Raw genomic sequence first — 22,998 nt, 5'->3', positions numbered from 1 at the left:
AATCAAATACTAGAATACCTAGATGTCTAACAATGATCAAATTCTATTTTATCTGTAAAGGTTCTTTTTAACTTCATAAAAAAAAGTACAACAGCTATATTTATACTAGTCTTGGAGATTTTTCGATGGTTACCACCTCTTAAAACACTATGGGGATGAGACAGGAAAGGGGGCCCAGGGAATAGAAAATACAAAAAATTTTAGTGCCTAAAACATGCTCTTTGGACCTGTACCTGAAATTAAGTTGCAGTCTACCTTAAACTAGGAGTTGAAATGCTTACAATGGCTTATCTTCTATTAGTCTTAAAAGACATTTTAGCTATCTTGCACATTATTAACTTCTGTGAAAGCCACGGTTATTATTCCCATGACAACTAAAGTTGCCCTATAAGCTAATTTATTAACTCATTCAACATTTTTAAAAGATTATTTTTTTAAATGTAACCTAGAGACATTATTTCTACAATAAAGGAAATGAAAATGTTTTAAGAAATAAACTAAAAAAGAAAAAAAAAGAAATAAACTAAACACAAAGAAAACAAATTGGATGCACATTCTTGAAACGAAAAAGAGAAACCCAAATTTCCCCTGGTCAGCTGGGCTGACCTCAACACTCTTTCATTGATATAGGTAGTATAGTCATCGTATGGTCATATGACAGAAGTGATGGGGCTTGAATGAAGACAGATCTAAAGAAACCACACACTCAGGCAAAAATGGGATCAAAGAAACTAAGAATGGGAAAGGACCTTAGTATCTCATTTTATAGATGAGGACAGAGGTTCAAATGATCACTGATACGAGATCTTAGTGACGGAAAAGGATATTGTCCAATGTCCCACCCTATGAGGGAATCTCCTTTACATTTTTTATTAGATGGTCTAGTATGTACTTTATGACTCTAAGTCATGAGAAATTCACTATTTCACAAGGCATTCAATTCAATTTTGGGCTTAATACAAAAGTATACACAACATTAACTATTTTGTCTGCTTGTATTTTTATCCTTGGTACTTAGAATAGTGCCTAGTATATTTTAAGTGCTTAACAAGGATTTATCCATCCCTCTGTGGAAAAATAGACATGCCGGAGACAAAAACTCAGCTAATGTTTTAAGTGGGTTTTGATAGGATGATATGGTAGAAAGTACACTAAATCAGGTATTCTGATACCTGCCTGGGTTTAGCCAAAGCTCTGCCACTCACAGGCAGTCTGATTGAGGACAAGTTGTCACCTCTCTGAGCCTGAGTTTCTTCACTCATAAAATGACATAATCACACTCACAAAAGGATTCTGTAACTGTCCATACATTAGATATTGTGAATATCAACTCCCTAAATGGGCTAAGACATTATTTTTTCACTTACTCAGTACATAGCACGTAATTTGAGCAACCTCATATAGAAAAACTTTTTCACAGCAATCCTCAGGTGAGAATATTGCCATAACAAATACATCACCTCACCTAATTATAAAAAAGGCACAAACATATAGTTCCTTAAGTTTCAACAGTATTTAAAAAAAACAATTAAATATTTTTAATTTACCCACGTGAAGGTTTTAAAACTTTTCAAAAGTTTTTTACCTTTCCAGAATCCAATACTTTCTGAAATTCTTCCATTGTACTGGCTACAACCATGTGAGTTTTGAGGTCTTCAGATGCTCTAAAGAGAAAAGAATTAATAAATGTTTCTTTCTATTCACCAACACTTGTAACCAGTTTGTTAAAACAACATGAGGTGGTAAGTTAGTTGGAAAATATCAATAGATTTGGAAGCAGAAGACCTCTGTTCTTGTCCAGGTTCTGCTACTTATTAGCTATGTGACCAAATATACAAGTTACAGTCTGTCTCAGCCTCAATTTACTCATCTAAAAAGTAAGAATACCACCACCTGATGGGGTTGTTTTAAAAACCAAATGAAGCTTAAAACATTCTTTCAATGTATAGTATTCTTACTAACTTGATCTAACATACCAGTCTCTTCTTGAAGAACTTAAATTTTAGGAATTTAATTGGTTAACTAGGAAGCTAAGAATTTATTATATGCTTTCTTTTTCACTTTCACATGTCAATTATAACCCCACTCCCCTCTAATCAAATGAATGGCATAGAATGTATGGTAGTAAACCACCTGTCACGAATCAATACATACTCTCTCTTTTGCATTCTGGAGCTTCCTGGGACCACGTAAATGCCGTGAAGTGAAAGCTTTTGTTTGGCAACTATACGTTTTACTTACATAAATAAATCAATCTAATGGCTGTGGCAGGTTAAGTATCTTGGTCTCTTGGAGCCAAGCTAAAAGTCCAAAGTTGCATCCTGGTCACATTAAATTTGATGATTACAACATAAAATTAGCTTCATCCCATGCTGTAAAACATGGGTCTCAATGTAAACAGGAATATTTTGGTATTTATTTTTTCCTTTATCTAAGTACCACTGTCCTAATTTGTCTTTTGTCAGTATTTGCTCAAGTCCAAACACAGTTTATAAACAGTCACAGAAGAACAAATGCAAAAAAAATAAAAATGTTACTTGGGATAAGGATAAGGTGAAGAACAGTTAAAGGATCTATAAAATTTCTTCTCTAAAAATTAAACATCATTTTTAAAGAACATATCACATATCTTAGATTTAGTTTATAAGGATCCAACCTTTTGAAAAGGTTAGCCTGGATATCCTCCAAAACATCATGAAGCTTTGTTTCAGTTTCCTTTTCAGCAATTGTCAACTTTTCACCAGTGTCTCGTCTGACTGCTACAAACTGACAGTTCTTCATATCCCGTGGCCCCACTTCAAGTCTGAGTGGAACCCCCTAGAAAATTTAAAGACAACTGTAACGTAAATACTCATACACACAAATACCTGCAATTACATGCATGTCAAGAATCAATAAGAAACACAAATCTATGTATACATAAACACTCTCTCTCTAACCTCTGCAGCTGAGTGGCATACTGCAGACAGTACCAGAACTGGATTCAGGAAGACTTGAGTTCAACCCTGACCTCAGACACTCCCTAACTGCGTGACCCTACTAGCTGTGTGACCCTGGGCAAGTCACTTAACCCTGTTTGCCTCAATTTCCTCATCTGTAAAATAAGCTGGAGAAGGAAATGGCAAATCTCTCTAGTATCTTTGCCAAGAAAACCCCAAATGGGGTCACCAAGAGTCAGACATGAACTGAAACAACCGAACAACAACAAACTTCTGCAAAATTACAAAAGCACACACGGGAGCTATTGAGTTATTAAAGACAAAGCATGATTATCATCACAAAGATCACTGTGTAATGATTTCACATTTATTAGGTAATTTCTAAATCTTTAAGAAGCTTCTACTCTATGTGGCAATGTAAGAAAACCGAGATCTTGAGGGTTCAACCAACTCTACCGTTAATTATGATAAAATATTATCAAACTTGATCTAAACTATGGATCTTTTCAGTAAAGAAAAGCATAAGCAAACAAACATATTACCAAGACACAACTGACTCATGGTTATGTGTAGGTCTGGGTAGTTCAAGACGGAGACAGGTATATAGCAGGCACTTAATAAATGTTTATTGGTTATTAATTGGTAGAGGCTATGATTACTATAATACTTAAGTTCTATGACCTCAAGACTTGGCAGTCTCCATGGGACCCTTACAATACTGACTGCTTGAGAGATGAGTGGCCTCTAAAAGTAGAGCAACAGGCTGAAGATTCCCTAACCTGAGAGTTTCTAATTCCATCCTCCCAGTCATCTCTAAAATCACAGGAGCATATTAATCAACAGAAATCTCAGTTTCTTTGCAAAATTAAATAAGACACTGAAACAACAACACTGTTGTCCACTAAATGTTTGTCCACTAAACATTTTAGGATAGCGTACTGGTTTTGTTTACAAATAATGGACATATAAATAGAGCTTCTTCTTTTTTATCTGCCCTACAGCTAAACTTCCTTTTATGTGTTGTCTGCCCCAGTTGGAGTATGAGCTCTATAATGAGCAGGAACTTTCTAGACTTTTATATTTGTATCCCTGAGCATGGTACATAGTAATCATTTCGGTAAATGCTTTTTCATGCATGCGAGCATTCATTCCCTAATAAAAAGATAGAATTCAGCACCAATGAACAAAAAACAAAAAACAAAACAAAACAAAAAAGCAGAACAATTTTTACTATCTCTAGTCATAATTCTGATTTAAACCTTTTTGGCTCGTAAGTAGGAAGGGCCACACAATTGATTCGGCCTCACCATTGGAAATATTTCCCCAAGTTTAAGGAACACTGGGTGATGCAACAGCCTTGTACATCCAGGCTCAAAGAAAGGAGGGTAATTGAGAAGGGCAGAGACGAAGGTGAGGGATAGAGGAGTATAGACTAGTTTTACCTTCTTGCCCAAGTTAAGAAGAAAGCAATAAGCTGCTCCTTTAATGTGTCACTCTAGATGCAAAGTTGTGTTCCATGACCATACATAAAACAAATAAACAGGGACTATGTAATGTGATTACCCTAACCTAAGAGTCCCCTGTGTCCCTCTACCTGCATTGTGCTCTAAGGATGGAATATTTGGATTGTTCACTTTTAGTCTCCCTAATAAAAGAAATAGGTAAACACAGATATACTTTAAATATTCAAATAATAAAATTTATCCCCTAGAAATTGGTCTGACTTTGTAAAGGAAAATACACCTACTATTACTGAAGTGTTGTGCTACGCTTACACAGTATTACATGAATAATCGATGAAGCAAACAATTTGAGGAGAAACATATTATTATCTGGAGAATTCCAACAAAGCACATAAATAGTACTACTACACTATATTAAACACGATTGCTTTGTAAGAAAGGAAAAGGGATTCCAAAGAATAACAGGGAAAGTTATATAGGAGAAAAAAGTTCTAGCTATTTTGCTCAAAATGAAAGGACTGTCATGTGTTAGAATAGAAAACCAATGAACAGAAACAGAAGGGACCTCAAAAGTCAAATAATTCAACCCTTTATTCAACATTTAACTTCCCTCTAAAAAATCCCAGCAAATAGTTACATAGCCAATGCTCAAACTCCTCCTTTAACAGGCAGTCCATTTTTATGTTAAATTGCCCCAACTGTCATGAAGCTTCATCATACAAACAGATGAAATCTATTTCTCTAATCCATTTCACTGAATTCTCTGTTTCCCTAATTGACCCAATAGACCTGTCTTTTGGAGCCACAAATAATAAACAACTAAACACAAAAGAAATCAAGAATATTATGCAACACAGAGCAACAGTATAAAAATTAAGAGATTTTAAGAGAAACTGACGATTATCTACAAATAAATTTCTGCCATAAGATTCTGACAATTTAAACAGACTAATCTCAGAGAAAAAAAAATTATAAAAGTCTTTAAAGAATACTAACTTCTCCTTACACCTCAAAAAGAAAAAAAAAGTACCTCACAACTAGGGTTAGGATGGATTCACACTAAAAATCTTTTAAATTTACCAATAAAATAATCCCTATGTACATACATTATTCTTAAGTATAAAGAATGGTAGAACATTACCCAATACCTTTTTTGAGGCAAAACTAGCATTAAACTACTAAAAAAATTTATTATAGACAAATTTCCCTAATGAAAATAGATGCAAACACACTAAATGTTAGCCAACAACACATAGCAATGGAAAATTCATACAGTAAAATTATTCCTCATAAGCAGACAAGATTTGTACCAGCCATTCAGGTTCTATCAGGAAATATGCATATTTCCTGACAGAATCAACATAATTAAACATATAAACAACAACAAAAAAACTCAAGACAAGCATGTGATAAAAGCAACAAGACAGAGCAAGCCTTTGAAAGAAGTTCAACCAGGAAGAAGAGATGCAAGGAGCAATTTTGGCAATGTGAAAATAAGAGCTACCAATAAAAATTTATTTAAAAAAAAAACACCAATATTCATTCCTAATAGAATACTAAGAAACAATAAAAAAAATCCCACACATATGTCATGAGATTTTTTTCTCTCAACAAGATAAAAGTTTCTACCTTAAGACAAAAGCCAAAATAATTTGTAATGGAGAATCATCTGAAGCACTGCCACTAAAAAGTGGTACAAAGTATGGATGCTACTTTTTACTTCCCATGATTAGAATTTCTAGAGACTGCACTTATACAAGAGAAAGATATGATAAGGATTAGCCCTGGAAATGAAGAGGTCAAAATATCACTATTTGCAGATGACACAGTAACGGGCTTAGAAAATTAAACTGTTGTTTTTGTTCAGTTGTTTCAGTCATGTCTGACTCTTCGTGACCCCATTTGGGGTTTTCTTGGCAGAGATACTAGAGTCCTTTGCCATTTCCTTCTCCAGCTCATTTTACAGATGAGGAAATTGAGGCAAACAGGGTTAAGTGACTTGCCCAGGGTCACACAGGTAGCAACTGTGTGAGGCCAGATTTGAATTAAGGAAGATGAGTCTTCCTAAAGCCAGGACAGGCACACTATCCACTGAGCCATTTAGCTGCCCAAAAATCCAATTAACTTTAAAAAAAAAAGGGGTGGGTGGTTCAGTTAAACTGTAGTATATAAACTTAACCTAAACAATCAATCAAAAACAATTTTAAGTGCCCAGTACATAACAGGAATCACACATTAGGAATACAAAGCAAAAGTCATTGAATTCTTATTTAATAGTAATAAAGATCAGTAAGAAATAAAAACTATCAATTATTTGAGAATCAACCTCCACTTCTCAGCTAAACTCCTTTGGAAAGCCTTCTACACTCACTGCCTCCACTTTCTCTCCCCTCGCCTGCTTCTAAACCCGCTACAGTCTGACTTCCCAACTCGTTATTCAACTGAAACCACTCTCCCCAAAGCTATCAGTCTCTTCCCTTCCCATCACATACTCTATGATCCAGTTACACTGGTCTTTCTGTTCACAAACTACTCTCCATCTCCCAGCTCCTTGCCTTTCAAATGGATGTCCTCCATGCTGTTAAGTAACTACTTCATTCTCAGATATTATTTCTTGTCATTAGCCCTACTTCACTTTCTAGTTCTATAATCAAATCAACTCTATCATTACTCTTGGAAAGCATGTGTCAATCTACTCCCCTTCACTCACTTGCTCCACCCACCATCCCTGTAAATTTCAAAAGCAAACAAGACACCATTTCCCTACATAAGGTCTCTCCTCCTATTAGAATACAAGCTCCTTGAGGGTAAGGAACTATTCTACTTTTGCATTTGTCTCTAGCCCTTAAAGCAATGATTGGCCCATAGTAAATGCTTAACAAATTCTTCATTTCATTACTCACTAACAACACACCCCATAACTGTGGGTGTTACCCTAAGGCTCTGTGTTGGGCCCTCTTCTCTTTTCCTTCTTGAAGAGATTACCTATTCACATGGGTTTAATTATCATTTGTATGCTGATGACTCTCAGATCGGTATTTCTCATCCCAGTTTCTTTTTCACTCCAGTGCCACATCACCAACTACTAGACATTTTGAGCTATATAGACATCTCCAACTCAACAGATCCAAAACTGACTTTGTTATGTTTCCACTTAATTTCTGAACTTTCTGTTAAGGGTACCACAATCCTCCAGTTACACAGGTTTATGGCTTCAGCGTCACCCTCCATTCCCCACTGTAATTCATGCCACATACCCAATCAGTTGCCAAATCTTGACTTCTCTACCTCCACGGCATTTCTTGCATCTTTCCCCTTCTCTCCACTCCCACAGTTACTACCCTTGCCTATACTATTAGAACAGCCTTTAAAGAGGGCTCTCCCACAGCTCTCCCCTTTCTAACCCACCCTCTACACAGCTGCCAAACTATATTCATACAGTTCAAATCTGGCTGTCACTCCACTACTCAGTATCCTCCAGTGACTCTATAGTAACTCTAGATACTATATGAACTTCTCTGTCATTCAATCTCTCCCCAACCCAGCCTGCACCAGCCTTTCCAGTCTTACTGAACATCTCTCCCCTTCACATGCACTGAGATCCAGCCAAATTGGCCTTCTCACTATTCATCACAGCTCTACACTCCCTACGGCTGCATGACTGCTCCTACCCACTCTCTCAAAATCCCTCATTTTGCTTCCTGTTCAGCTCCACAGCCACTAGATCTCCCACCCAAAATCACTTGCTATTTATTTTGCATATGCCATTTTTTTTCTCTCACTCTTTTCAATCTTCTGTCATCTGGCTTCCAATCTCATCATTCAACAAAATGTGTGCTCTTTAAAGTTACCAATAACCTCTTAATTACAAAAACTAATGGTCTTTTCCCAATCCTCCTCCTCCTTGACTTCTCTGAAGCTTTTGACATGGTTGATCATCCTCTTCTCCTTGATACCCTTTTCTAAGTTTTTTTTTTGTTTGTTTTTTCGGTGAGGCAATTGGGGTGACGTGACTTGCCCAGAGTCACACAGCTAATAAGCATCAAGTATTGAGGCTGGATTTAAACTCAGGTCCTCCTGACTCCAAAGCCGGAGCTTCATCTACTGTGTCACCTAGATGACCCTTTCTCTTGACTCTCTTCTGGGTCTCCTCCTAGGCTGTCCTTCTCTAGTCAGCTCCTTCTCAGTCTCCTTTGATAGATTTTTGTCTACGTCACCCTAGGTCCCCTTCTCCTCCCATGGTTTCAATTGTCTTTTCTATGCTGATGATTCTCAGATCTACTTAACCAGTCCAAACCTTTGGACACATCTGTGTAATTACCTACTAGACATCTCAAAATGGATGTCCTGCAGACACCTTAAACATGTTGAAAATTGAACTCATCATCTTTTTTTCCAAAACCATCCCCTCTTCTGAGCTTCCCTCATACTGTAGAGGCCACCACCATCCTCCCAGTCATCCAGGCATCAAAAACCTAGGTGTCATCCTCCACTCCTTTCTCTCATTTCCCCATACCCAACTTATTGCCAACTCTACCTAAGTTTACCTCTGTAACATCTTTTGAATACCCCATCCCCTTCTCCTCTCTAATTGGTGCAGACTCTCACCAACTCACCTACCTTTCCAGTCTTCTTACATCTTAATCCTTTCTCCTCACCCTCGATATCCACTGGCCTCCTTGCTGCTCCTCAAATAAGACACTCCATCTCCCAACTCTGGACATTTCCCTGGCTCTCACATCCATGCCTAGAATACTTTCCCTCCTCATCTCTGCCTCTTGGCTTTCTTCAATTTTCAAATAAAATTCTACTTTCTACATGAAGTGTTTTCTGATCCCCTTAATGCTAGCTCCTTCCTTCTGTTTATCATTTCTAATTTATCATGTACTTATTCTATTTGGACATAGTTGTTTGCATGTTGTCTCCTCCATTATACTGTGAGCTCCTTGAGTGCAGGAACTGTCTTTTGCCTTTCTTTGTATCCCAAATGCATAGCACAGTGCCTGGACGTAGTAGGTACTTAATAAATGTTTAAAGACTGACTACTTATATGTGTACATGTTATCTTCCCTAGTTAAATTGTAACCAACTTGAAAATAGGGATGGCTTTTACATGGCATCTGGCACATAGCAGTTGCTTAATAAATGCTTCATTCATTCAAGTCAATGGTGACTGACTTCATTCTGACGCATGTTTGGTAGTGTATCAGTATGCAAGGAAGCACACATATTCAAATGTGACTATTTTGTTTGACTACTCTTATTTGTTACAAAGAAAAGTTTTACTGGTGAGTTAGAGGGATTATTGGGAAGTTACAGTGATGTGAAAAGAACAGCAACAAAACATTCTCAAAGAAAAAAACCAAGTAGACACGGCTAGAGGAAAATAAAGCATTCCTGTATAACAAAAACAACATAATTAAAAGAAAATAGAAAAATAATAGATTGGGAAAACTATACTAAAAACTTGTCATGTAAAGTATATAAAAACTATTAAAAAGTCATGAGAGTTCTGTCAACCCTACTGGGGATAAACGGTAAAAGAATAAGAAACATTTTTAAAGGAGGAAACATAAATTACTCATCATTTTTCAATGTTCAATTTCAATAAGGAGCTTCAAAGCTTCAAACAGCTTTTAGTTACCATGTCAAACCTTCAAATAGACAAAAATAACTAAAAACAATGAAATTCAGTGCTAGTGAGGTTGTGGACAAACAGGTACACACATCATTTCTGATAGAACTGCATATTTGCAGAACTTTGTGGGAGAATAACCTGGCAATATAAAGTAAAAGTTACCAAAAAAAAAAAAAAGAAGAAGAAGAAAAATCATGCTCTTCGACCTAACAATGTCATTGTTGGGAAAATATCCTGCACATGTTATTTTGAAAAGGGAGGGGAGCTACTATATACATAAGGATTTCCATAGCAGCAATGTTACTGAAAATAACAAAACAAAAGAAAAAATCAACCTGGAAACAAATTAAATGTTCAACAAAAGGAGAATGGTTTATTAAACCGTGTTAAATTAAGCAATGGAATACTACAATGCAAATTAGACCAAAAAAGTCGATGTATGCCAAGATATCTGGTAAGCTCTATTTAAAAATAACACAAAGCAAAAGAACCAGAAAAACAAGACACCAGCTAGGAGGAAAACTGATTAAGAATGAATAGACAGACAACCCTGAGGAGGATTTAGAGGGAGTGACTGAAAAACTGCAATGAGTCTTTATGTGCTAAAATTAATTTATAGGTAAATAATTCCTCACCAAACTTGTATACTGGTGTTCAATATTAATCAACCCAACAGCTCTTTGTTTTTAGTTAAATAAAAACGATGATAAAGTTTAGAATCCTCCCCACATTTCAGAGTTTCCTAAGGGCCTACATTAGTTCTCTTAAAATGTAGACCCAGAGTCAAACACAAAAGTCCAGATATAATCTGACTGCCTTAGAAAAAAGTAAGACTATGACTCTTCCTTGCCTCAGGCACTAAATTCCAATTCATCTTTCACTTCACTGTCTGTGTGATATACATAAAATCTAACTCATTCTGACTGCATAAATCCCTGCTCAAAAACCTCCAGTGGTTCACTATTGCCTATTCCAAAGCCAGGTAAAATATAAATTCCTGAGTATGGCATCCAAGAATTTCCATGTGGTTCTACACTACCTTTCCAGACTTACCTCTCATGACTCCTGTCCATGTCTGGACTCCTGTCCATTCCAGCATAGCTGGAATACTCACTGCCCTCTGTTCTAATTAACTGTTAAAGACTTCTTCTGTTTGCATGCTCAGTTTACACCATGCCCAGAATGAGTGTACCCTTATGCCTTTCAAGCCCATTTTCCCCCCTGTTAAAGTCCCTTTTGGGGGACTCAATATAGGTGTTACCTCTTCCATGAAAACTTCCCTGATCCTTGTAGCTACAAGTGATCTCACACTCACTGTAACTCTCATAATAATTTGTCTGGGTCTTTTAATTTAAAACATTTGACCTTGCCTTAGAGTTATTTGGATATAATATTTACCTTACCTATTAGGCTATAAGTTTCTTGAGAAATAAATACAACACTTATTTATCTTTGTCTGCCCAAGGACGAGTGTCTTATTGGTGCTTAATAATTGCTGAACTGAATTGAACTGCAGTCTAAATTCACAATGGATTTCTGGTAGTCACAGCAAATTGATGTTTTATAACCTGTAATCAACTAAATGCCTTAAATCTTTTTCTATGTGGACTGCTAAACACATCTCCTTATGTAGCTGATCTTTTTGAAACTAATGTCTAAGATTTTACATTCATCCATATTTTGTTAGATTTGGGTGTATCATTCCAGTTTACTGGGATTTGGGGATTATGTGTCTGTTATCCAACACACAAGCTATCCTTTCTAGTTTCATGTGAGCCTTCACTTTATCTAGCCAGGTCTTCAATATACTACTTTCTGGCCATCCTTAAGCCAGACACCCTGTAACCTGGCCTTTTCTTCCCACTAGAACTCTATTCCTGTCCCTGGGGGTGCCTTAAGGTCTCTGACTAGTGAGCTTTCAACTTATTTAGCTCAGTCTCAGCTACATTACACACTTTCAGACATAATTCCCAAGCTTTACTTCTGAGTTAGAACCCTCCTAACCCACTTTCCATCACTACCTCCTCTTTCATCTTCTCCTATTAGAATGTAAGCTCCTGACTGTTGCTTTATAATTTAGTGTGAAGTCTTTCATCTCAACCCTTTTTAATCATTTCCTTTATATTATAGAGCTTTTATTTTTTCAAATAAATTTTGCTATTATTTTCTCACGTTCTGTAAAGTATCCCTTAGATAATTTGATTGGTAAAACATTAAAATTATAAATTTACTTTGGCAGTATAGTCATTTTTATCATATTGTCATGGCCCAGCCATGAGCACTGAATATTCCTCCAACTATTTAAGTTGTTCTTTATTGAAGAAGCACTTTGTCATCAAATGTATACATGTATTCTGTGTGCTTTGGCATACAGATCCCTAAATATTTTATGCATTTTGTTGTTATTTGGAATTGGATTTTCATTTCTACTACTGCCTCTTGTATTTTGTTGTTATTACTTATGTAGAAACGCGGTTGATTTCTGAGGGTTTATTCCGTACCTTGCAATTCTGCTGAAACAACTAAATGCTTCAAGTAGTATCTTTGTTGGTTCCCTAGCATTTTTTATGTAAACCATCATGTTATCAGCAAATAGGGACAGTTTTAATTTCTCTTTTCCTATTTTAGGCCTTTAATTATAAAGCAGCAGTCATCAAAACCACTTGGTATTGGGGGTGGAGGGGGATGATCTAAGATGGCAGAGTAAAAGAATGAACTCACCTGAGCTCCCCCCCAAACTCCCCCAAATACCTGTAAAAAAAATGACTCTTAACAAATTCTAGAACAGCAGAACCCACAAAAAGACAGAATGAAACAAATTTCCAGCCCAAGCCAACCCAGAAGGTCAACAGGAAAGGTCTGTTGCACCAGACTGAGAGAGGAGCACAGTCCAGCGCAGGCTGAGCCAGCACAGACCAGGCCCCAGCAAACCCGGAGCAGGCCTCAGGGTACTGAGTCACTGGCAGCAATGGCAATTTACAGACTTCACAGCTCACAAACTCCAAAGACAACTTAAAAGGTCAGTAGGAAAGGTCTGTCAGACCTGGGTGAGAAAGCAGCACAGTCCAGTCCTGGCCCCAGCACAGCCCCAGCCCCAGCAAACCAGGAGCAGACCTTGGGAGTGACTGAATTGGCAGCAGCAGCAGCAGAGGCTGCTTCTGGAGCTCTCAGCCCACAGATGGTAAGGTGATCGAACAAGTGGTCAGAAGGAGATTACAGGGGTCTCTTTGCTAGCACTGAGGTGGACTCTGTTACTTTGCCTATACTTCAATCTGGGTCGCAGTCCTGGGGCGAGAAGGAGCACTGGCACAGCAGAGCTTGTGGCAGCCATGGAAGAGTGGACCCTCCTCACAGTTCCAGGGCAGAAAAGAGTACTTGTAGTCACTCATAGACCAGAGTACAGACCAGGAGAGTAGTAAACAACTCTCCTTAGATCATATCACCTTGGAAGAACTGAAAACTTACAGGTCCCTTGAAGTATCTCTGAAAACAGCTGCACCCTTCACACTGGAAGCAGAGCCCTACCCTAACAAATTAAAAAGTCAAGTAACAGGCTGGGAAAATGAGCAAACGATGGAAAAAAACTCTGACTATAGAAACTTACTTTGGTGACAAGGAAAATCAAAACATACACTCAGAAGAAGACAACAAAGTCAAAGCTCCTACATCCAAAGCCTCCAAGAAAAATATGAATTAGTCTCAGGTCATGGAAGAGTTCAAAAAGAGTTTTGAAAATCAAGAGAGAAGTAAAGGAAAAACTGGGAAGAGAAATGAGAGTGTTGCAAGAAAATCATGAAAAACAAGTCAATACTTGGTAAGGGAAACCTAAAAAATACTGAAGAAAATAACACCTTAAAAAAATAAAATGATTTGGTATTGATTAAAAAATAGAAAGAAAGATCAATGGAATAGATTAGACAAGGGAGAATCAGAAACAATGGACCTCAATAACCTACTGTTTGATAAACTGGAAAATAAAAATTACTTATGAAAGAAATCCCTATATGATAAAACTGTTGGGAAAAGTAGAAAGCAGCCAGACAGAAATTAGGCTTAGACCAACTCCTTATGCCAAATCCCACAATATATTCTAAATGGATATACAAACTCAGTATTGAAGATTACACAATAAAAAATTAGAAGAGAAGCAGATCCTTAAACAGCTACTGGTAGATGTATTCTCACTCAAACAGTGACAGAGGCAACTACAAAAGATAAAATAGATATATTCGATAACATGAAACTAAAAAGTTCTGTACAAAGAAAATTAATGAACCTAGGATAAGAAAGGAAATGGTTAAATGGAGGGAGAGGGAATCTTTGCATTAAATTTCTCTGATAAGGGTTTGGTATCCAAGAATCACTAATATTAGGAATGCAAATCAAAATGACCCTGAGGTTTCACTGAACCCTTAGCAAACAGGCAAAGATGACAAGATGAGAACAGTCAATATTGGAGGGCTTGTGGGAAGACAGGCATATCAGTGAATTGCTTGTGTAGCTGTCAATCAACATAACCACTTTGAAAAGTAATTTGTAATTATGCAAACAAAGTGACTAAAATGCCCATATCCTTTGACTCGGAGATTCCATTACTAGGCTTATAACTTATACACATCAAAATATTCATAGAAGCACTTTTGATGATAACAAAGAATTGGAAACAAAGGCCCATCGATTGGGAAATGGCTAAGCAAATTACAGTACATTAGTATGATGGAACATTTTTAAGAATTGATGAATGTGATGAGTAGAGAAGCACAAAAGGTTTTACTTAAACTCATACAGAGTGAAGTGATTAGTCAAGAAAATAACATACACAATGATTATAACATAAACTGAAAGAACAACTACACACAACTCAATAAACGAGGAAACAGATAATACGGAGTATTCTGAAAATAGTTCAATTACTTACTGAAACCCTAATTCCTGATGGAACTACATTAAAACATTAATATCCCAACCATAAATGGCTTTAGGATGGCTAATTATCACATTCATTTCAACAAAAACAAGCTAACGCAACTCCTCCATTTGAAATTTAGCATGCACATAAACTTTAAATAAATACTCTCTGTCTACATATGTGTGTGTGGATGTATATGTATAGCGAAGCACCATCTGGATGTTCAATTCTTACTAATCAAAAACATTACCACTTAAAATATAGAGGAGTAATAATACAGCTTTTAAACATTAGAAAAAGCAGTTACGAAGAACAAAATATGAAATGTAATTAGGTAAGGAGAAACAGTTTAGAGGAATTCACCTTGAGCTCCCAATGATTGAACTTCCAACCTGGTGAATAATTGTCTCTTAAATCTACCCGGGCACGAATGTTAACCATGAGCAGTCGTTTTCGATAATCATTGCATTTTGTAATTAATGCCTCTCTGTCTTCTTCAGAGAGTGCATTTGTAATTCCACAAGGAATAACAACAACCTAGAAGCCAGTAAAATATTCCAAACTTAGAATACAGAAATAAGTTCCACTCACATAATTTTATTATGTAAAATTGATAACAGTTGGCAACTAACTAGAAAACTTTGCATAAGTCAGTGTGCACGATGTCTAAATTACAAGAAATTTTAAGGGACTATTTATCAGACCCCCATAAACAGCTTGCTATCAAGCAGAAAACACTTGGCTTCAGAAATTATTTCAAAGTATCTGAAGAACTGAAAGTAATTAACTATAGAAACAAAATAAAACATATATACAAAATGATTGAAATGAACAAGAATTTGTTTAACGTTCTACCTTATCTTATTTACAATGCATTTTTAAAAATTCTAGAAAATTCTACCTTTCAAAGTAGAAAGAAAGGTTACATAAGAAAGGAAACACCTTTCTTACCTGAACACTGGCTACTCGGGGTGGAAGGACTAAACCAATATTGTCCCCATGAACCATTATCATAACACCAATAGTTCGAGTCGTAAGCCCCCAAGAGTTTTGATAGGCAAATTGTTTCTCTCCTGGTGTCTTTGGGTCTTCAAAAATAATTTCAAACATTTTAGAAAAATTCTGCCCAAGATGATGTGATGTTCCTCCCTAAAATAAAGCCAAACAGTTGCAAGCATTATTATTTATTATATTTTATATACTATGTAAATAATATATATTGTATATAATAAATGTAATATAATAATTAACTATGCCTTGACAAGTAAGTGCTAGAGTTCTCAAAGTTTTCTTCTGTAAAATGTAAGCTATTCAAACTAATCATTATTTTAGAAACTTTCTTTAAAAAAATTTGTCATGTTCATAAAATAGATATGATTAAGAGCAATAAAAAAAACCTCAGTTGATTCAAAATATACATTATTCATGGGTACAATGAACAAGACATCTTTCCACTGCTAAAAAAGGAAATGACATTTTTGAAGGTCAAGATAAAACATAACAGAAAAATGGAAAAGGTCATTTAATCCAACAACATACTTCCAGAGGAAGTATGTTTAATATTAAACCTCTTTAAGTGTTATGTTTATTTGACCTGATAATAATATAGTGCTAAGTGAAGACAAGGGTACAGAAAGGATTTTTAAAATATTTCAGTTCTAAGAACGATCTTCAGGAATTTTCTTGTCTTTACTTCTTTGGTGGTCACATCTAAATGTATTAAATAAAAGTCCATACACCTCAAGCTGATACCTGGATTGCTCTTCCACTGGCAGAAATGAACGCTTCTATTGTAGTGGTATAGTCTCCTCCTGCAAACTTCTCCTTCTCAGTTTTTCTTCCCTTTACAACAGGGATTGCCAAGAGTTCTTCATACACTCGAGCATATAGGTCAAGTATCTGCAGGACCTATACATATTGCAAATAAGTATTTTCACATAGCTGACAACTGTTTATTTCAATTTAGAAAAGCTTATTTAAAAAAAATAAATGGGCAGAAACTCCTTCTGAATTGCAAAATAATAATTTTTTTTTTCTGAAATGGTTTGTAAAAGTGAACAGTATAAACTTATAAAGGGAGGCTTCTGAAACTGGAAACCAGCATAAAACAAAATCAAATTGCTACAACAAAAATATACCTATTGAAAGTTTTATTTTAGAAATTTAGGGGATAAAGTAACCAAAGGAAATGGAGACATTTATGTGAGTGTGTATATGTACATGTGTATATGCATGTGTACATAATACTACATATATATGTCTCATATTGCTAACGGCAATTGAGCACTCAGTTAAAAAATTCTGGGGCAGCTAGGTGGCCCAGTGGATAGAGCATGGGTCCTGGATTCAGGAGGACCTGAGTTCAAATCTGGCCTCACACACATAACACTTACTAGCTGTGTGACCACAAGTCACTTAACCCCACTGCCAAACCCCCCCCCAAAAAAAAGAAAGGAAAAAAAAAAGAAATCAAAAGAAATCATTTAAAATTAATCAATAATGACTAGCTTTATTCTATCAATTTGGATTGTACACCAAAGTCAGAATTTTCAACTATAAACAACAAATGATGAAAAATTCCAATTAAAAAGTTACTTAAATTCTAATGCATTTGACCCTTCAAAAGATTTATCATTTCATGAGGGTGGGCACTCCTTTCACTTAAACAGGTTAACTCCTCAGAATAGGGTCTTCATTCATTTTTAGGATGAAAAAGTTTCTCATCCTTTTGGAGACGGGCCTCTCCAAAATCCCTTACTAGCCTTTAAGCACCAACAGTATCTGCTGGCATTTGCCCTTCGCTAGCGGTCTCTGACAACCCAGGATTGCCATCTTGCTGCAATAAGGTTATCAGAGTATAGGTGACATGTAGTCTATAAATCAAAGGCTAGACTATTCCATGAAAATCTCTTCTGGGCCACTTATGGGTAGATTAAATTTTTACTTCCAAGAACTTACTGAATGCCCATTACACAGATATCAATGTGCTAAAATACACACCCACATAACAAATCAAAAGATCACAAAAAACCTATACCTCTTCTGCAGCTTCTTCATATGTAGCAAAAGCACTGTGCCCTTCCTGCCAAAGGAACTCACGGGTACGAAGGAAAGGCTGTGGATGTTTGAACTCCCAACGCTGAAAAAGAAGTTAATGTGTTTACAGTAAATTCAGGCACCTAGTGAAAATTTTTTATTTTACACTGACCACTACTTCAGTTAATATTTGTTTCACAACTCTCAAAATCCAAAGTAGTCCCATCTCCAAAAAAAAAAAATCTATTCAATATAATAACAACTAGGCATTTTTATTCCTATGAAGAACAATACATGAAATCAGCAAGAGATATATACTTACTACTACATTGCACCACTGATTAAGTCTGATTGGCAGATCCCTATGTGACTGGACCCATTTTGCATAGGTAGGATACAGTACTAAAAAGGAAAAAAATCTTAATAATCTAACAATATACTGGTCACAAAATAAACATGCAAAGTCTTTTCTAGGGGGTGTGTGGAGATGGGTGGTACTAAGCTGCTAGAGGAGATGAGGAACGGGCTCCTCAGAGGGGGCACTTGAGCTGAGCCCTGATGGGAAGAGGTAGAGGAGAGGAGAGTGTGCACAGGCACAAAGTCACAGAGATAGGAGATAGAATGGGGTTCATATAGAAAAGAAAGTAGGCCAATTAGACTGGATTGCAGACAGTGTAAAGGAAAGTAAAACATATTAAGGTAAGCTGGAAAGGCTTGAATTCCCAACAAAGGAGTTTGTATTTTTTCCTAAACGTAACAGGGAAATAGCAGGGCTTTCTAGGCAGGATAGTGACACGGCCAAACTCATCCTTTAAGAATATCACTTTGGCAGCAGTATGGAGAATGGACTGACAAGGGAAGAGAACTGAAGTAGGGAGAAGGAGGGATGTTCTAACAGCTCAGGCAAAAGGTTTACTAAAGTACAGCATCATATCTAGTACATAAAGAACACAGGAGCAGCTAGGTGGCACAGTGGCTACAGCACCGGCCCTAGAGTCAGAAGGGCCTGAGTTCAAACCTAGCTTCAGACAACTTACCACCTGTGTGACCCTGGGCAAGGCACTTAACCCTGATTGCCTCTCCCACAACCCCCCAAAAAGGATATATAAATACACCTAAACTTTTTGTCATCTATTATATAAATATGTTTAGTTATTACGGCTAACAATGAGAAATTTTAATATCGACTGCTATTTTAGGTGCTTTGTTCCATATAGCTGGTACTATTTTCCCATATGTAAAATAATTGATCCATACAAAGTTCTAAATGCCCTAAAAGAAAGTATATATTTCTAAAATTTGTGTTTGCAGTTACTATACACAAACAAAAACAGCAAGACTCCTCCTGAAAGTCAGGTTAGAGTCTATTTGCTCAATTATTCTGACAAAGGTTTTATATTACTTATTGTCTTTAAGTCAACCCCCCCCAAGTGTGAAAATAATAGCAGTAGCTATTACCTTTTACATTCCTAAAAAGCAAACTGATAATCACTTCTGGGGAACTAATGAACTTGCAGATCTGAAATAACTAAGATGACTAATAAAAATTAGAAATAGTACAGAACTTTTAAGTACTCAGTACAAAAAAGGCATAAAAAAGTTTTAAAAAAAAACCTAAAAATTAATTTTCCTAACTAACCAGTGTTTAAAAACTTATTTCTCTCAACAGAACATGACAGAAAACGCTTTTCTAAGGAGTAATGTACTCATAACAGGAGAACATTACAGTTATCTTATCCATATGAGTTCCTGTTCCATCTTTATTAAACTTCCTAAAACGTTGTATTTCTAGTAACTATCACAAATATAATGACTAAGGAAAGAGACTTGGAGCTAATACGGTGGCACTGTCCAGTAACATAAAAACTTTCCTTACCTGTTTCACTGGTCGGGCGAATAGCTATTGGTTCTGCCAATTCTGTTTTGCCAGACCTTGTAACCCAAGCAACCTAGAAAGACAAAATTTGTACTCTGCAAACTTTGGGCATTAATCAATTAATTAACATTTGTCAAGTGCCCACTATGTTCTGGGCATCAACTACACAAAGACAAAAGTAAAGCAGCCCCTTACATTTGATGAAGAGCTGACATTTCATGAGGGTAAAGAAACAGTTGTATAGATGTCAGTCAAGTAGCACCTACTACTTGCCAGGCACTGTGCTAAGTGCTAGGAATACAAAAAAAAAAAAAAAAAAAAAAAAGGAAAAAAACAACAAATAATCCCTGCTCTTAAGGAGCTCACAGTCTTCAAAATATATATAAGGTAATTTTTTTAGGGGGAGGAAGGGGTGATGCATTAACAGTTGCGAGGATCAGAAAAGACCTCAACTTACGATAAGCCTGCTAGCCACCTCCTGACAGAAAAGTTATAGACTCAGGGAGCAAATTCAGATGTATACAAATGTCTTTTGGAATACTGTATAATTTTTTGGACATGGCCAATGCAGGAATTTGTTTTGCTTGACAAGGCACACTCGTTACAAGGGTTTCATTTTTCTTTCTTTTTCAGTGGAGGAAAGCAGATGGATTTGTTAATTGAAAAAAAAAACCACCTACATTTTAAAAGAAAAAAAGAAAAAAAATCTCACAAAGAGAGTAGTGCTTGAGCTGCCTCTAAGGGGCAGAAGTAAGCTGGGAATGCATTTAAATATGGAGGATAGTCAGCACATAGGCATGACATGATGACAGGAGTAGGACTATGCCAGCAGGCTAGGGTGGTTTGATTATAAAGGACTTGAAGGGGAATAATGTGTAATGGGCTACAAAGGTTAAATTAGGATCAGGTTTTGAAGAGCTCTGAAGGTCAAAGAGAAAATTTATATTTGTTCCTAGAAGCTGCAGGGAATCACTGATCTGAGCTTCTTAAGGACAAAAATAGTGTCTGTCTTTCTTTGTATCCCCACTTCTTAGCACAGTGCCTGGCACATAGTGAGTGTTTAACAAATACTTGCTGACGTCTTCATGTAGATCTAAGAATCATCTGCATAGAGATGACAATGATATCCACAAGAGCTGATGAGGTTCAGCCAATGAGACAATCTAGAGAGAGAATAGAAAAGAGTTCACCTTGGGGAAGGAGGTATGTCATGAAATGATGAAATAACAAAAGAGATTGAAAAGTAGCACTACATAAACTTTTTGTCTCTGATTGCTAGCCCTCATAACATTAAAAATTATGCACAAATTATGAAGAACCGCCACCGTAGTCTTAAGTTAGGGTAGTTCAACCTAACAACTCAACAGTTATAAAATTATCCTTACCCCTCTGTAAATATTAAAACAAGAGTAATTTCCATTACGTATTGTTTTTTAAAACTGATAAACTTGATTAAAATAGAATTTCCATTTATCCATAAAGACATTAATATAAAGAAGTCCCTATACATTTTATTTTAAAGCACATTTTTAATAATTTCTTACTAAAGGGTTTTTAAAAGTTAACCTCAGTACCTACAAGTCAAAACAAATCTTTGGGTTCTAAGAGTAACAACTATGTAAATAAAGCAAACATGCCAGCTTACCTCAGGGGCAAAGTCAGCAATGTGAGTCTTTTCTTTCTCCAAAGCACTCTGAGACACAAACATGGGGAAGTAGCAGTTTTCCACACCTAGTTTCTTGATCTCAGCATCAAAAAAGTCTTTAATGGTTTCCCAAATGGAATAGGCCCAGGGACGGAGAATATAGCAACCACTCACATCATAGTACTCAATCATTTCTGATTTTGTGATTACCTTTATAAAATATAAATTCATTATTACAAAAGAACTTAATGAAGCTAAGAACTAAATGATTACTGGAATATAATAAAAACAAGTAATGAGCATGACCCTCAAACTCTAAATCTCAAATTTACATGAAAGGCTCTAAACCAAATTCAAATCTTCACCAAATATGTGATTTCATCAGTACAAATCATCTTGCACTTAAGCAGATCATACCCCCTCCATGCTTTTCATGCTTTAGTAGATCATTTTCCTTGGCAGTTGTGGTCAAAAAGCTGAAGGCAAATTTTCTGGTGACAGGAGTCTCTCAGAAATAAACTAAGTTGGTTTTTGGAACAAAAATCTACAGCCTATCACTTGAAGCCTTTACAACTTCATAGGACCTGCAAAAGAATTTGCATTTTGCAGGTTTAACCTATGAAAACACCCAGGGTCACCCTTAATCAGTCGATTTTTGATTATTTATTTTTGGTGAGGCACTTGGGGTTAAGTGACTTGTCCAAGGTCACACAGCTAGTAAGTGTCAAGTGTCTGAGGCCGGATTTGAATTCAGGTCCTTCTGACTCCAAGGCAGGAGCTTATCCACTGCGCCACCTAGCTATCTCTATGACTGAATATCAGAATAAGATTTTAATGGAGGGTGGAAAACCACATAGAAAATATTTTAGAACTACTTATACTGTCTATCCTGTCCTGGATATAATCTAAAAGAACAAGTAAGAACATACAATTCATTCAAAAGATGTGATCAATACACTGAAAAATAAAATCCAACAATGTTAGAACTGAGATTAAATTAAATATACTCAAGTTTCTTTCTCTATAATTATGTGCAATAGTTAGCATGTAACTATATGTTCAATCCAACTTATAAATATGAAAGTCAAATGGAATATATTTACTTGAGAAAACCAGTCCGCAAGATTTTCTTCTTTTTTTGCTTCTAAACCCAATCTGCAATAATTAGAAAACAAAAGTAAATCATCAAATGCAATTGCTACTGTTGATATTTAAGGAAAATCGTAAAAATTACTTTAAGCAGAAGGAACCAAGTTATAGCTGGTATCAAGGACAAGTATAATTCCTCAGGGGAGGAACTGTACTTTCTATCCCTATAAAAAAGTAGTCAGTTCAAAAATCTTTAGTGGACCATTCAAAAATATTTAAAGTACTTAAACCAGCAGCTAGGCAACCTCATGTTGTTTATCTCCTATAGGCAGGCAGTCCAAAATTAGGTTGTAGAGCACAAGAGCGTGGAACAGATGAATAGAGCAGATCCTTCTGGGTAGCC

General features: G+C 36.2%; 1 protein-coding gene across 1 annotated transcript in view; it reads right to left on the bottom strand.

The window, feature by feature from the left end:
* Nucleotides 1-22,998, bottom strand: part of LOC114049649 (bifunctional glutamate/proline--tRNA ligase-like) — a 70,765-nt gene that overhangs the window by 5,101 nt on the left and 42,666 nt on the right. Inside the window, exons 22-31 of the mRNA XM_027870925.1 lie at nucleotides 22,610-22,661; nucleotides 21,507-21,716; nucleotides 19,862-19,934; nucleotides 18,308-18,387; nucleotides 17,987-18,088; nucleotides 16,702-16,857; nucleotides 15,901-16,098; nucleotides 15,313-15,486; nucleotides 2,657-2,817; nucleotides 1,586-1,664 (exon numbers count right to left, since the gene is read on the bottom strand). Of these exons, the coding sequence (XP_027726726.1) occupies nucleotides 1,586-1,664; nucleotides 2,657-2,817; nucleotides 15,313-15,486; nucleotides 15,901-16,098; nucleotides 16,702-16,857; nucleotides 17,987-18,088; nucleotides 18,308-18,387; nucleotides 19,862-19,934; nucleotides 21,507-21,716; nucleotides 22,610-22,661 (1,285 nt within the window). The remainder of the gene's footprint in view (nucleotides 1-1,585; nucleotides 1,665-2,656; nucleotides 2,818-15,312; nucleotides 15,487-15,900; nucleotides 16,099-16,701; nucleotides 16,858-17,986; nucleotides 18,089-18,307; nucleotides 18,388-19,861; nucleotides 19,935-21,506; nucleotides 21,717-22,609; nucleotides 22,662-22,998) is intronic.

The sequence above is a fragment of the Vombatus ursinus genome, unplaced genomic scaffold, assembly GCF_900497805.2.
Source record: "Vombatus ursinus unplaced genomic scaffold, bare-nosed wombat genome assembly UNPS02014798.1, whole genome shotgun sequence".
NCBI classification, from domain to species: Eukaryota; Metazoa; Chordata; class Mammalia; order Diprotodontia; family Vombatidae; genus Vombatus; species Vombatus ursinus.
The sequence above is the reverse complement of the archived record's forward strand: the minus strand, read 5'-3'. Positions and strand labels throughout refer to the sequence as shown.